The sequence below is a fragment of the Xyrauchen texanus genome, chromosome 8, assembly GCF_025860055.1.
Source record: "Xyrauchen texanus isolate HMW12.3.18 chromosome 8, RBS_HiC_50CHRs, whole genome shotgun sequence".
NCBI classification, from domain to species: Eukaryota; Metazoa; Chordata; class Actinopteri; order Cypriniformes; family Catostomidae; genus Xyrauchen; species Xyrauchen texanus.
The window spans coordinates 39,163,321-39,177,161 of record NC_068283.1 but is presented as its reverse complement, the minus strand read 5'-3'; the positions used below and the strand labels follow the sequence as shown (position 1 = coordinate 39,177,161).

At 39.4% G+C, this 13,841-nt stretch overlaps 1 protein-coding gene across 3 annotated transcripts in view; it reads right to left on the bottom strand.

Moving 5' to 3' along the window:
* arhgap17b (Rho GTPase activating protein 17b) overlaps positions 1-13,841 on the bottom strand; it is a 43,236-nt gene that overhangs the window by 28,575 nt on the left and 820 nt on the right. For all 3 annotated transcript variants that reach the window (XM_052131454.1, XM_052131453.1, XM_052131455.1), the window contains exon 2: positions 1,822-1,861. In XM_052131454.1, coding sequence (XP_051987414.1) covers positions 1,822-1,861 — 40 coding nt within the window. The remainder of the gene's footprint in view (positions 1-1,821; positions 1,862-13,841) is intronic.

Genomic DNA, 13,841 nt, shown 5'->3' with positions numbered 1-13,841 from the left:
ATAGTTAGTAAAACATATAAACCACCATACAAGAGGACATTGTACTATTAAAAACATACTGTAAGTTTCAGAACTCAAAACTTCCCAAATGCAAAAATTTGTTGAAACCAATCTGCCAAAATAACTCGTTCTTCCTTCACATTGAGATGTCACATTGTAGTAGACATTTGCATCTGACCGCCTCCACAACAACACAACAAAGCCTGATTTACCTTATTACTTCCATAGCCCCACCCATAGTGGCGAGCAGTGAGATGGCAGGACAGTCAAGAACAGAGAGCCAATCATAACAGTGTGCATTTACTGTCATGTCTTAAAGGAGAAGCAGCACCAAAACAAGGGCTTCTGACAAAGGCTCAGAATGAGGGTGTAAAATGATTGTGTTTAACAAACAGATGACTGGTTTTTGTGCAAAAAACTTTACTAATATAATAAGTGAACCTCAAGGAACATATCAAAATAATAAAAAATGTATGTCATGACCCCTTTAAATTAGTTGTTTGGTCATTTTCCAGCTATTTTTGGCTTTTCTTTTGTTCATAACAGCCATAGCCACATGCACATTTTGCACATATTAGTCTGGCAAGGGTAGAAATACCTATATAGAATCAATTACCCTCAGACAGTGAGTTACTCTCTAGTTATGTGCTGCATGCCAGAAAAAAAGAAGTGGGGAGGGGTGTGAAAGAGATGAGATTGTGGGAACGGAGAATGTTCAGGACTAAAGTTCAACTGAGAGAAACATAAGCAGAGGAGAGAAAAGAGACAGAGACAGGAAGCCCTACCCAGCATTCATTTCTTTATATTCATAACTGCTATTAAATGATACTGAAGGCATATGATCTCTTAATACGATTCAGTCTCAAATCAAAGCGTTAATAAACTCCATAAATCAAATATGGCGGCATGCAATAACATCAAACATTGATGGTTCTTGTGTCATGACATTTGGTCACGAGACACGTAAGAGCCTATTAGGTTTGATGCTATTGATGTGTTAATAAATTTGACATTTTTTATTATATTATTAATTTGAGTTAATTTGCTACTTTTACGCCACTCATCCACACTGAAACTGCTTTTTCCTTAACTGATATGAATTTCAAAATCTCTCTAGTATTGTATATTTTGAAAAACTATTAATTAACAAACAATATGATCACTCAATGGAAGTCGGCATGTTGTTTCGGAGAGTTACAGTAGGATCGGTCACATTATGTTTACTTGTTAACAAGCACCATCTCCTCTCAGACCTTCCCTTGTAGCACAACAGGAAGCACGTTGCGTCAGTGGAATGGAAGTCCCGGGTTTGTATCCCACATTGAAACCAGGAAGTCTTATTTGCATAATCAGTGACGAGTGCGATTTGGAGGTTGTATTTTTTCCATCAAACATTCACATTTTTATCCACTGATGTTTAGGTATTCCTCTTCATGGTTATATTGCCTGAACAGCTGAAAACAACTCCTTTTGGTGCCCCTCTGTGGAAATTACACCTGGAAAATGGAGCTCATATGTGCCCATGCACCCAACAACACTTACCACTTTGACCATGGGGGCAGTGTTTTGAATTTCAGTTAGCACAGACAGATTTTAGCTACAGAAAAGTCAACCTACTGTTTCCGATTTCACTGTGAGATCAGTCTGTTAGGAATTGGAAAACTGACTTTTCAACTGAAAACATATTAGTGTGGACATATACTTATATATGGGGCTTATATTTGTGTCAAAAAAGTATAAAGTTTGAGATTCCAAACTTGAATGCTGGTCAATTTTTGCAATCATTCACAGTTCTGATAGAGGAAAGGAAGAAATATTCACCTGAAGAAGGTCATCACTCAGTACTTCTGTCTTCTCTGCTCTGTGGACAAACAAAAAGGGGGGTAGACTGTTAGATGAACAGTCACAAAGAGCAGTGTTTAAAGTGATTTATGATGTCATGACAGAAGAGGCGACAAGCAGTACAAGCAGGTTAGTCCAGTATCACTATACAACATGATTATACAAACACATAGCTTTCAATGGAGCTGTATGTGCAGGTTACATTTGCAGGTACAAAGTCTAAATGTAATCATTACTAAGATCATCTATTAAAAACATACATGCATTAATTTAAAAATAGCTATTAACCATTTATGTGAATTTAAAAATTGCCACAGAAATCAAGAAAGTTTGCTATGGCAACAGCAAAAATAAATAAAAAGAAAAATGGGCGGGGCTGTTGATGCTTTGCACACTCTCTTGTCATCAAAAGAGGGCAGTTCCATAAATATTATACAATTATAAAATGCATGCACACACTGTCAAGCTATTTGGACATTGTACAGTCAGAATTTTTAGATCTGTGACAGCAATCAACATATGTACATTTATTTACTATATACAGTGATGTACTGGGTCAAAAACAGAATGATTGCATGTTATTTTGGACACAGCAAAAGATAAAGTGTGCATGAGTTCTAAATTAGAAAAATAAGGCAGATGTCCTTCATTGCTTTCTATTTTACAGTTAACCACAGTTTCCTATTCTCATTCGAATGCATCATATAGCAAACCAGAACATTAGGTTCAATAATAGGGCCAAGAACATTTTTCTAACACTGATTGAAGACATAAACAAACACATTAGATGAAGGAGGCACCGTATAGACTGTTGTTTTATATAAAGCACATTTTCTACAGACTAACCCCAAACTAAACCCTGACCATGAGTGAACTGATTTCATTATTTGAAAATAAAAAAAGAATATATATCAAATCACTTTATTGTCACAACCATATGCACAAGTGCAACAGTGAGTGAAATCTTGGGTGCAGTTCAGAGCAACTCATGACAGTGAGGAGGCATTTACCAATCTACAATAACATCAGATTACACAACACAATTTACATATCTAATATACACCTAATTACACACAACACAATATACAAAGTACAGTATACAATACACACAATATAGAATACACAGTATACAATAATAGTATGTATAAAATATACAGCGTGTTGTATTGTGCTATTTTGACATTCAGGCTGTCGGTTGATAGTCAGTTGTCAGTATTGTTAAGAGAGAATATAATTTATGACAGTCCAATGTGAGATAATAAGATTAATAAAGTGCAGTGCTGATGTATATCGATCGTGAGAGATCAAGTGTTCAAAAGTCAGATTGCTTGGGGGAAGAAGCTGTCATGGAGTCGGCTGGTGCGGGTGCTGATGCTGCGATACCGCCTGCCTGATGTAGCAGTGAGAGCAGCCCATGACTCGGGTGGCTGGAGTCTCTGATGATCCTCCGAGCTTTTTTCACACACCACCTGTTATAGATGTCCTGGAGGGAGGGAAGCTTTGCGGTTGAGAGCAGTGCGGTTGCCGTAACAGGCCTTGATACAGCTAGTCAGGATGCTCTCTACAGTGCTTGTATAGAACCCCTTCAAGAACTATACACTTCCAGAGAGAGGAAAAAGGCTGTAAAAATCAATCTGGACCCCACTCACCCAGCCCATTACCTTTTTGAACTGTTGCCTTGAACCGTCAGGCACAGGAACAGTTTTTCCCCCTCAGGCTATCCATCTCATAAACAGATAAAGCAGCCCCATTAAGCAATAATTATGTGCAATACACAGTTTAAGTCTATTTATATTATCTAACATATCCACTTCTGCCATTACTTACATTGCTCTGTACATAATATACTGTATTTTTGTTCTTTATATAACAGATTTTTATTAGATTTGCACTACGTGTGTGTATGTGGGGATGTATATGTATAATTATTTATTTTTATTATGCTTTTTTTTTTATTCTTATTATCTATGTCTTGCTGCTGTTTTTGTACTGTTGTGCGCTGGAAGCTCCTGTCACCAAGACAAATTCCTTGTATGTGCAAGAATACTTGGCAATAAAGCTGATTCTGATGTGAGGATGTGGTTCCAAACTTCCTCAGCCGTCTCAGGAAGAAGAGGCGCTGGTGAGCCTTCTTCACAACGGCCTCAGTGTGGATGGACCATGTGAGTTCTTCAGTGATGTGGACACCGAGGAACATGAAGCTGCTGACTCTCTCCACCGGTACTCCATTGATGGTGATGGGGCTGTGTTCTCCGTCTTTCCTCCTGAAGTCCACCACAAGCTCCTTGGTCTTACTGACACTGAGGGAGAGGTTGTGCTCCTGAAACCAGCGTGTCAGAGTGCGCACCTCCTCTCTGTGGGCTGTTTCATCATGGTCAGTGATCAGACCTACCACCATTGTATCGTCAGCAAACTTAATGATGGCATTGGAGCTATGTGTTGCCACACAGTCATGTGTGTACAGGGAATACTGGAGTGGGCTGAGAACACAAGATTCAAATTCTCTTAATCCAAGACAGTTCAAAGTTTCAAAGCTCAAAGATTCAGGTTGTTACTAACCCTAAATGTCAACTTTTCAGAAATACAGAAACAGCAGCAGTTACAAGACCGTTTGTATCAACATTTCATGCAGACAATATGGATAAAAGGCACAAGATCTAATAGCCACTGGTCATGTAACAAGATAACAGACAGTCCTTTAAGTCACAGGAAATAGCACGATGCCCTCGAGGACCATGAACATCTCTTTATAGGCTAATCTGATTCTCAGAAAAAAACAAAAAGAAAAACAGCATCAACTAAGTCATGTTTTGCTATGTGGGCTGTATACAGTACATAATAATAGAATAGAATAATCTTATTGGTAACTGCTCTTTAAAAAAAAAAAATTATATTATATATATTATATTATATATATATATATATATATATATATATATATACACACACACACACACATACAGTGCTTTGCAAAAGTATTCAGACCCCTGAAGAATTCTCTCATCTTACCGAATTACAAATGGTACTCTGAAATTTCATTCAGTGATTTTAAAACACTGAAACTCATTGATTTTCATTGATTGTCATTGATTTTTTGTTGGGAAATATTTTTATGAAAAATAAAAAACTGAAATATCTTGCTTGCATAAGTGTTCAACTCCCACACATTAATATTTGGTTGAGCCACCTTTTGCTGCAATAACTGCTTTAAATATTTTGGGGTACATATGTACCAGCTTTGCACACAGTGATTTGCTCCAGGTGGTTCAGATTGGTTGTGTGATGCTTGTGGACTGCAATTGTCAAATAGTGCCACGGATTCTCAATAGGATTGAGATCAGGACTTCGACTGGGCCGCTGTAGGACATTTATCTTTTTGTTCTTGAGTCACTGCAATGTTGCTTTGGCCTTGTGTTTGGGATCATTGTCAAGCTGAAAGGTGAATTTCCCCCCAAGCTTCAGTTTTTTAGTGACTGAAGCAGGTTCTCTATATTTTGCTCCATCCATTCCTCCTTTAATTGTAACCAGACACCCAGTCCCTGCTGATGAGAAGCATCCCCACATCATGATGCTGCCATCACCATACTTCACTGTAGGGATGGTGTGTCTTGAGGCACAGGAAGTTATGTTTGCACCACACATAGTGCTTTTGAGTTTTGGCCAAAAAGCTCTATCTTGGTCTCATCTGACCACAAAACCTCCCACATCGCAGCTGGGTCACTGACATCCTTGCAGATGGTACTTTTTAAGTAATGGCTTCTTTCTTGCCACCCTCCCATACAGGCCAGCATTATGCAGTGCTCTTGATACGGTTGACTGGTGCACCATTACTCCACTCCCAGCCACTGAACTCTGTAGCTCCTTCAAAGTGATTGTTGGCCTCTCTGTGGCTTCTCTCACAAGACTACTTTTTGTTAGAGCGCTGAGTTTTGAGGGACGGCCTTTTCTTGGCTGTGCCTGGGTGGTGTGGTGCAGCTTCTACTTCCTGATTATTGATCCAGCTGTGCTCACTGGGATATCCAAACATTTGGATAATATTTTGTACCCTTTGCCTGATCAATGCATATTTATTACTTTATCTCTAACTTCTGTGGAATGCTCTTTGGTCTTCATTTCCCTTCAGATTCACAGCCTAACCAATGATCCTTCAACAATGGGCAGCACAGGGGTTGAACACTTAAGCAAGCAAGATATTTCAGTTTTTTTAATTTCTCAACATAAAACCAATGTCACCTAACAATAATTGATCTTGAGTTCCAGTGTTTTAAAATAAAATATCAAACAGAATGTAATTTCATTGCACCATTTGTAATTCAGTAATAAGAGATAATTGGTCAGGGGTCTGAATACTTTTGCTAGGCACTGTGTATATATATATATATAGTTGAAGTCAGAGGTTTATTTACACTTAGGTTGAAGTCCTTAAGATAAATACATTTTTTTTAACCACTCCACAAATTTCCTATTAGCAAATAGTCATTTAGGACATTTACTTTGTGCATGACGAGTAATTTTTCCAATAATTGTTTACAGATCCCAATTCCAGTGGGTCAGAAATGTACATTCACTTAGTTAACCGTGCCTTGGAAAATTCCAGAAAAGGATGTCAAGTATTTAGATAATTGGAAGTGTACCTGTGGATGTATTTTAAGGCCTACCTTCAAACTCAGCGCCTCTTTGCTTGACATCATGGAAAAATCAAAAGAAATCAGCAAAGACCTCAGAAATAAAATTGAGGACCTCCACAAGTCTAATTCATCCTTGGGAGCAATTTACAAACACCTGAATGTACCACGTTCATCTGCACAAACAATAATATGCAAGTATAAACACTATGGGACCACACCGCCATCATAACGCTGAGGAAGGAGACGCATTCTGTCTCCTAGAGATGAACGTAATTTTGTATGAATCAATCCCAGAACAACAGCAAAGGATCGTGTGAAGATGCTGGAGGAAACAGGTTGACAAGTATCTATATCCATAGCAAAACAAGTCCTATATCAACATAACCTGAAAGGCTGCTCAGCAAGGAAGAAGCCACTGCTCCAAAACTGCCATAAAGAAGCCAGAATACAGTTTGCAAGAGCACATGGGGACAAAGATTTTGTTTTTTGGAGAAATTTACTCTGGTCCAATGTAACTGTTTGGCCATAATGACCATCGTTATGTTTGGAGGGAGAAGGGTGAGGCTTGCAAGCCGAAGAACACCATCCCAAACGTGAAGCATGGGGGTGGCAGCATCATGTTGTGGGGGTGCTTTGCTGCAGGAGGGACTGGTGCACTTCACAAAATAGATGGAATCATGAGGAAGGAAAATGATGTGGATATATTGAAGCAACATCTCAAGACATCAGCCAGGAAGTTAAAGTTCAGTCACAAATGGGTCTTTCAAATGGACAATGACCTCAAGCATACCTCCAAAGTTGCGGCAAAATGGCTTAAGGACAACAAATTCAAGGTTTTGGATTGCCCATCACAAAGCCCAGACCTCATTCAGATATAAACATTGTGGGCAGAACTTATTAGTTGTTTCAGATTACTGGATAAATATAAAAAATATATATATTTTATAGAAGTGTTTTAAAGCTGACCATAACTAGAAAAAAATGTATATTCATTATAGAAATTTTCAGGACTTTGAATTCTGAAGATTTCCTTAATTGCCATGATGACTTCTCCAGGATTGGAAATCACTATTTTAAATGTACTATTATTATATTATTAGATCCATATCATGTTTGCACGCCCCACAAAGTAAGGGGTTTTAATTGAACATTTTGTTTGTTTGAAAAGATTAAATTCATTCCTGTTTATGGTAGTTGCATTTTTTCACCCAACAGAAAACAATTTACAGACTGGTATTTGAAATCTCATTTTGGCGATGAACTATTTAATGCGACTAAATCAGCTTTAAAGCACCAATCCTCAAGCTGAATGCCCCATTTCTACAGATCTCATAGAACTGTTGTTAGATCAACAGTAAAGATCTATTATGTTTAATAAACCTCACAGAGAGATGGATTCGTTTATCAGCCATGATTTTCATTTCACTGGCTCATTGAACATCTGTTTTTGATTTCTATAAAAGCCTGTTTTTGTAAACTACTGAAGGAAATGCTAAATTAATCAGGAAATAATTTTGTACTCAAACAGACAGTTTTGACGAGTAGAGCCATGATGTCTTCACCACTGGTTTCTGGACCTGTTTCAAAAATCCAAGATGAAATGTAATTTTATGCTAAAGACATTGTTCCCATGGTCGTGGAAAACCTGAAAAGATAAAATTATGGTTTCCAGGCCTGGGAAAAGCATGGTGTGTTCAAAAACATTAACATTTCTGCATTGAATATGCATTTTTCTAGTTTCAGCTCTAAAATATTTAATAGCTAGAATTTGTTTTTATAAATGGGCCAGGGTTAAGGACAGGTTTAGTGCGGATTGTTTTAAATGCATTGCTATATGGTTGCTATGCTGAATGGAATGTGTTTAGTGCATTGCCGTGTGGTTTCTAGGGTGTTCTGAGTGTTTTTGTTGCAATGTTATGTGGTTGCTAGGGTGTGAGGGTTTTTAGTGCACTACTGTGTGGTTACTAGAGTGTTCTGAGAGTTTTAATGAGTAGCTGTGGTTGCTATGGTGATCTCAATGTTTTAAATGCATTGCTATGTGGTTGTGTGGTGATAAGAGTGTGTGACAGGGCGGAGGGCGAGATGGGTTGTGATTATACACACCCGGTCCCCTATCAGGCTAATTAAGCCTCAGAGTGGGATAAAGGCCGAACGCGGAAGGTGGTGCGGGGAGAGAGAGATCATTTACGGGCATGTCCGTCATATGTGTGTTTGTATCTTTTGTTTAAGTTTCTCATTAAAGTATTATTTATTTTGCCAAGGCAGTTCTCGCCTCCTCCTTGCCCGTCTAAACTCCTTTCACTGGTGCCGAAAACCCGGGAAGGAGGAGGGATACACCGTAGTAGAGTTCTCGCCACTACCGTCCACCCCAATGGAGCAGATGAGTTTTTAGAGCATTGCTAAGTGGTTACTAGGGTGATCTCAATGTTTTAAATGCATAGCTATGTGGTTGTAATGGTGATATGAGTGTTTTTAGTGTGTTGCTAAGGTAATGAGTGATTTTATTGAGTTACAATATGGTTGCTATGGTGATCAGTGTTTTAGCACATTGCTATGGTGATTTGAGTGTTTTTAGAGCATCGCTATATGGTTGCTATGGTGACATGAGTGTTTTTAGAGCAATGCTATGTGGTTGTTATGATGATCAGGGTGTTTTAGAGCATTGTTATATGCTTGCTGGGGTGATATAGATGTTTTAGTGCATTGCTATGATGATCTGAGTGTTTTTGGTGCATTGCTATGTGGTTGCTAGGGTATTAGTGTTTATAGTGCACTGCTAAGTGGTTGCTAGTGTGTTAAGAAATGTGTTTCTGGCTGTTGCTATGTGATTGCTAGGGTATTAGTGTTTATAGTGCACTGCTAAGTGGTTGCTAGTGTGTTTGGAAATGTGTTTTTGTCTGTTGCTATGTGGTTGCTTTGGTGACCTGATTGTTTTAGAGTGTTGCTAAGTGGTTGCTATGATGATATTAGTGTTTTAGTGCATTTCAAGCTGGTTGCTAGGGTGATTTGTGTGTTTTAAATGCATTGCTAAATTGAAGTTTCAATTAATATCAATACCTTTATATATCAATGAAAATAAATGATAAAAAAACGATATTTACTATCTATTTCAATCACTATAAGACCTCTGACATAGTTTCCTTTTCAGCAGAGGCAAAAATAACTGAGGCGGCTGTAACTTAATGGACTGTATCAAACCGTGGCGTCTCTCTGACCTGGAAAGCAGCCATGAGAGCTGCGCCTGACTGTTATACCTCTTATGCTGGATTAGCCTGGATCTGCATTCTACATCAAACAATAAAGACGGTGAAAGCCAGTGATTAATCTACCAGCTGTACCAGCTTCTAGAAAACTGAATATAAATTAAATTGCATGTTGTAGGATACAATTTCTTGGTCTAAAACAATATGCAAAAGGTGAGAATGAACTTTCACTTTAAAAACGGTATTAATAACCTATTTTAATAATTTCACACCTATACAAATAAACGTGCAAGGAAATGCAACTATGTGATCTTTCACTGACACAGTGAAGCCAGTCATGACAACTCAATTTCCTATTGCGGTTTCTGACCAAGCAAGATTTGTTATTTCCTTGAGTCACGCAAACATGCATTAACAATGAATAGATAATAAGTGGTATTTGCTAAGGCAAACATCACTATTGCTCATACTAAGGGGTTAGGGTTTATATACCTCAAATTGTGCTGCTTTTTTAGGAGAGGTGATCAGAATTATGCTATTTGCCTATTAGATGGCACAACAGATGAAAAAGTCCCTAACATTGAATTTGAGACCAGATTGCTATGATCATCATATGTAAAGACCAAGACTTTTGACATGACCCATTAAATAACCACCTGGAAACCACAGAGAACGCCTAAACAACAAAACATCAACATGCTAAAATTCAATCAGAACACCATAGCAACATCTCATAGCAGCGCCCTGGAACCCACTCACAACACCCTTGTGTGCTCATATATTCTTCAGAAAATCAAAACAAATATATATATATAAATTTTTTTTAACATCTATTATTGATAAATGGCAAAGAAAGGTTAAATGGCAGCCAATTTGCCTAATCAAATGTGCCATGCAATACTGTGTTTATGTTACTGTAATTAAGCATAGACAGTACTAAATTATACATTTGCATAATCACATATTCCAAAGACCAGCTAAGCTACTTCAACTAAACAAAATAAGAGTTTCCACAGAGCAAAGTCAGTGGAGCGCAGATTTATATGAAACAGCATGTGTTTTCCTTACTGGACAAAAAGCACTAGAGGAACCTTTTACGGATCAGCATACAGGTCTGGTGCAAGGATCTCCAATCACCAAAAGCCTTTACCATAGCAACAGCTTAACTGAACTACATTATACAAAGGTTAGGTCTTGTTTATTACAGTGACACCAGAAAATTGACTAGTTAGACATAGAGAAAGTTGTAACAGTTGCACCTTGAAAACTCATTTTTATTTCTATTTTCTTGACATTTCATCATGCCTAGACATAGAAAAAAAGGCATAGATGGAGTCACACCAGATATTTTGAATATTGACAAGCCTGCAGTTGTCAGACTGAAGAAATCAGTAAGGCCCGTGGTTAAAGGGATAGTTACATCTCTCTCAGTTCGATTTCAGAGTACTCCGGTGTGGAGCGGGGCCGGGTCGGAATATCGCGCGCCCGGTCCCCAATCGGCCTGTTGAGGCGCGCGAGGGATAAAGGCGGCCGGTGATGATGGTTCGAGAGAGAGAGGATTACGGGCATGTCCGTCGTGTGTGTGTGTGTGTGTGTGTGTGTGTGTGTGTGTGTGTGTGTGTGTTTTATGTTTATGTTTGTGCTTTTGGTTTGAGTTTAATTAAATTATGATTTATGTTGACAAGCCGGTTCTCGCCTCCTCCTTGCCCATCTTTAACTGTGTTACATTGGTGCCGAAGCCCGGGAAGGAGGAGGGATGCCCGTCGTAGAGTCCTCGACACTGCCGTCCACCCAGGGGAGCGCCGCTGCCATCTGCCGGGTCACGGAGTAGCCCGACCGCCCGGATGCGGTGAACGGCCGCCGTCCGCGGGGCGAGTAGGGACTGGATTCCTCGACCTCCTGGAGCGATGGAGCCGCTGCCAGGTGCGGAGGAGTGCCCTGCCGTCCCCCAGAAACGCGGAGGGGTCGAGTGAAGACCGCCGTCCGCGAGGGGAGGAGGGAAGTAACTCCCCGATTGCCTGGAGCGGTAGGGCGGAGGAATGTCCCCAGGTGCCGCCAGAAAAGCGGAGGGGCGTTCTGTCCACTGGGGGTTGGAGATTTGACTCCGGTTCGCCCGGAGAGGAGCGGCTGTCATCCGCCAGAGAGTGTGGAGGAGTGTTCAAGGACCACGCGACGGTACATCAGAGAACCGGTGAGTGAGCTTTTTCTCTCTCTCTTTCGCACCGTGTTGGCCTTTTCCCTCGCCTATTTTGTTTTTGTTGTTGTTTTTTCCCCTCCTGTCTCCTCCCAGGTCGAGGAAGGCGGGGATGACCACACAGGACGCAAGATACACCCCGCCCCAGGGATAGGGGGGATGTAAGTCATGCCGGTGGCACCCCGGCCTGCGATAACGCCGGGAGGAGTGTGGAGTGGAGGGGGGTGGGGCCGGTCGGAATATCGCGCACCCGGTCCCCAATCGGCCTGATGAGGCGCGCGTGGGATAAAGGCGGCCGGTGACGATGGTTCGAGAGAGAGAGAGAATTACGGGCATGTCCGTCATGTGTGTGTGTTTATGTTTGTGCTTTTGGTTTGAGTTTAATTAAATTATCATTTATATTGGCAAGGTGGTTCTCGCCTCCTCCTTGCCCATCCTTAACAGTGTTACATCCGCTTCATACAAATAAGGCTAGGCATAGAAATGCATCTCCTCTTCAACTTCAAACTCTTCAGGCATGTTTTGTAAGTTTGTTTCTCTGGTTTGTGTGTTGTGTGCTATGTTGTGAATATCTCGGTGTGGTCTGGTTGGAGCAAAACAAAGGGAGTTCTCGCTAGAACGCCCCACACAGATTTCTGATTGTTTCACACCAAACCTTGTCGTATGCCTTCAGAACAATGCATGAGTCTCATGGAATCATTTATTTGACTTCTGAATTATGCTTTTGTGTCCTTTTGAAACTTGACGATGTGGTCACCAACTGCCATTGCAGAATTTCCCCCCAGATTTCTCCCTTTGTGTACCAAAAATAGAAAGAAAGTCATATTGGTTTATAGCAAGATGAGGGTGAGTATATAATGACTGAATTTACATTTTTGAGAGAACTATCCCTTTAAGGCCTTTTCCATTTATCATGACACCTTGGACAGATAATATAAAGTTTAAATCACATTGAAAATAGTTTAGGAATACCTACTATGATAAACTGAAAGCATTTATACGTTGACTTTACTCAATTGACTTGAGCAAAACATGTGTTTTTAAGTTCACCAAACTTGATGTTCATATAGAATGAACTGAACTAAGTTAAGGTAACTAGATGCAAGTAGACTTAACTCTGATTTGCTAATTATAAATAGATGTTCCTACTTAATCGTTATAGTTGAACTGACTTAAATTTAGGTCACACAATGACACAGCTTAAAAAAATGAAGATTATAACTGATTTTAGGTCAATCATTAAATAAACGTAATTCTCCACAGAAATGCATACATTGGCCTGCCTGTACTTTAGTTGTAAATGCACAAGGTGAACTGACATACAGGTAACAGGGTCCAACTTGACCAAAGAGGACCTAATGGTGACATCAGACAAACAACGATTTGCAACAAAACAACATAAATAATACTACAATTCTTCATAATACAATGAATTCTTAATAACTATTTAAAGGCCCCCAAATGTTTCCTTTGACCAAGGAAACATAATTAAATAAAGTGCAAGGGATTCTGGGTATTCCCCATAGCCTCAATTTTCTCAATCGTTTGAGATGAAGGTATCTATTTGAGTTATGAGCCCAAAACTTGACATTTCAAGTAAAGTTGAATTAGGACAACTTGATTTTTTACAGTAATGACAAAATTAGGGTTTGCAGTGTAGTTTACTTTCGGGAGTATCTATGCCAAGAAGAACTGGTCACAAACAGGATCACTTTGTTTTGTTTTTTTAATACGCACTTCTAGGTCTGAAAGTTTGTGTATCAGCAGAACTATTGGCACCATTGCATGTTTCAAATGTCAAACACCAACACACATTTCTTTTTGTAGGCCTATATTAAAGATGTCGCAATGCAAACTAAATAATGTGGTCTTAAATTACCTTTATTTACTCATACTGTATCAGATATGGCATATATATATATATAAACCTATATGAAACAGTGGTTTCATATACAGTAAATAGGGCCTAGAATA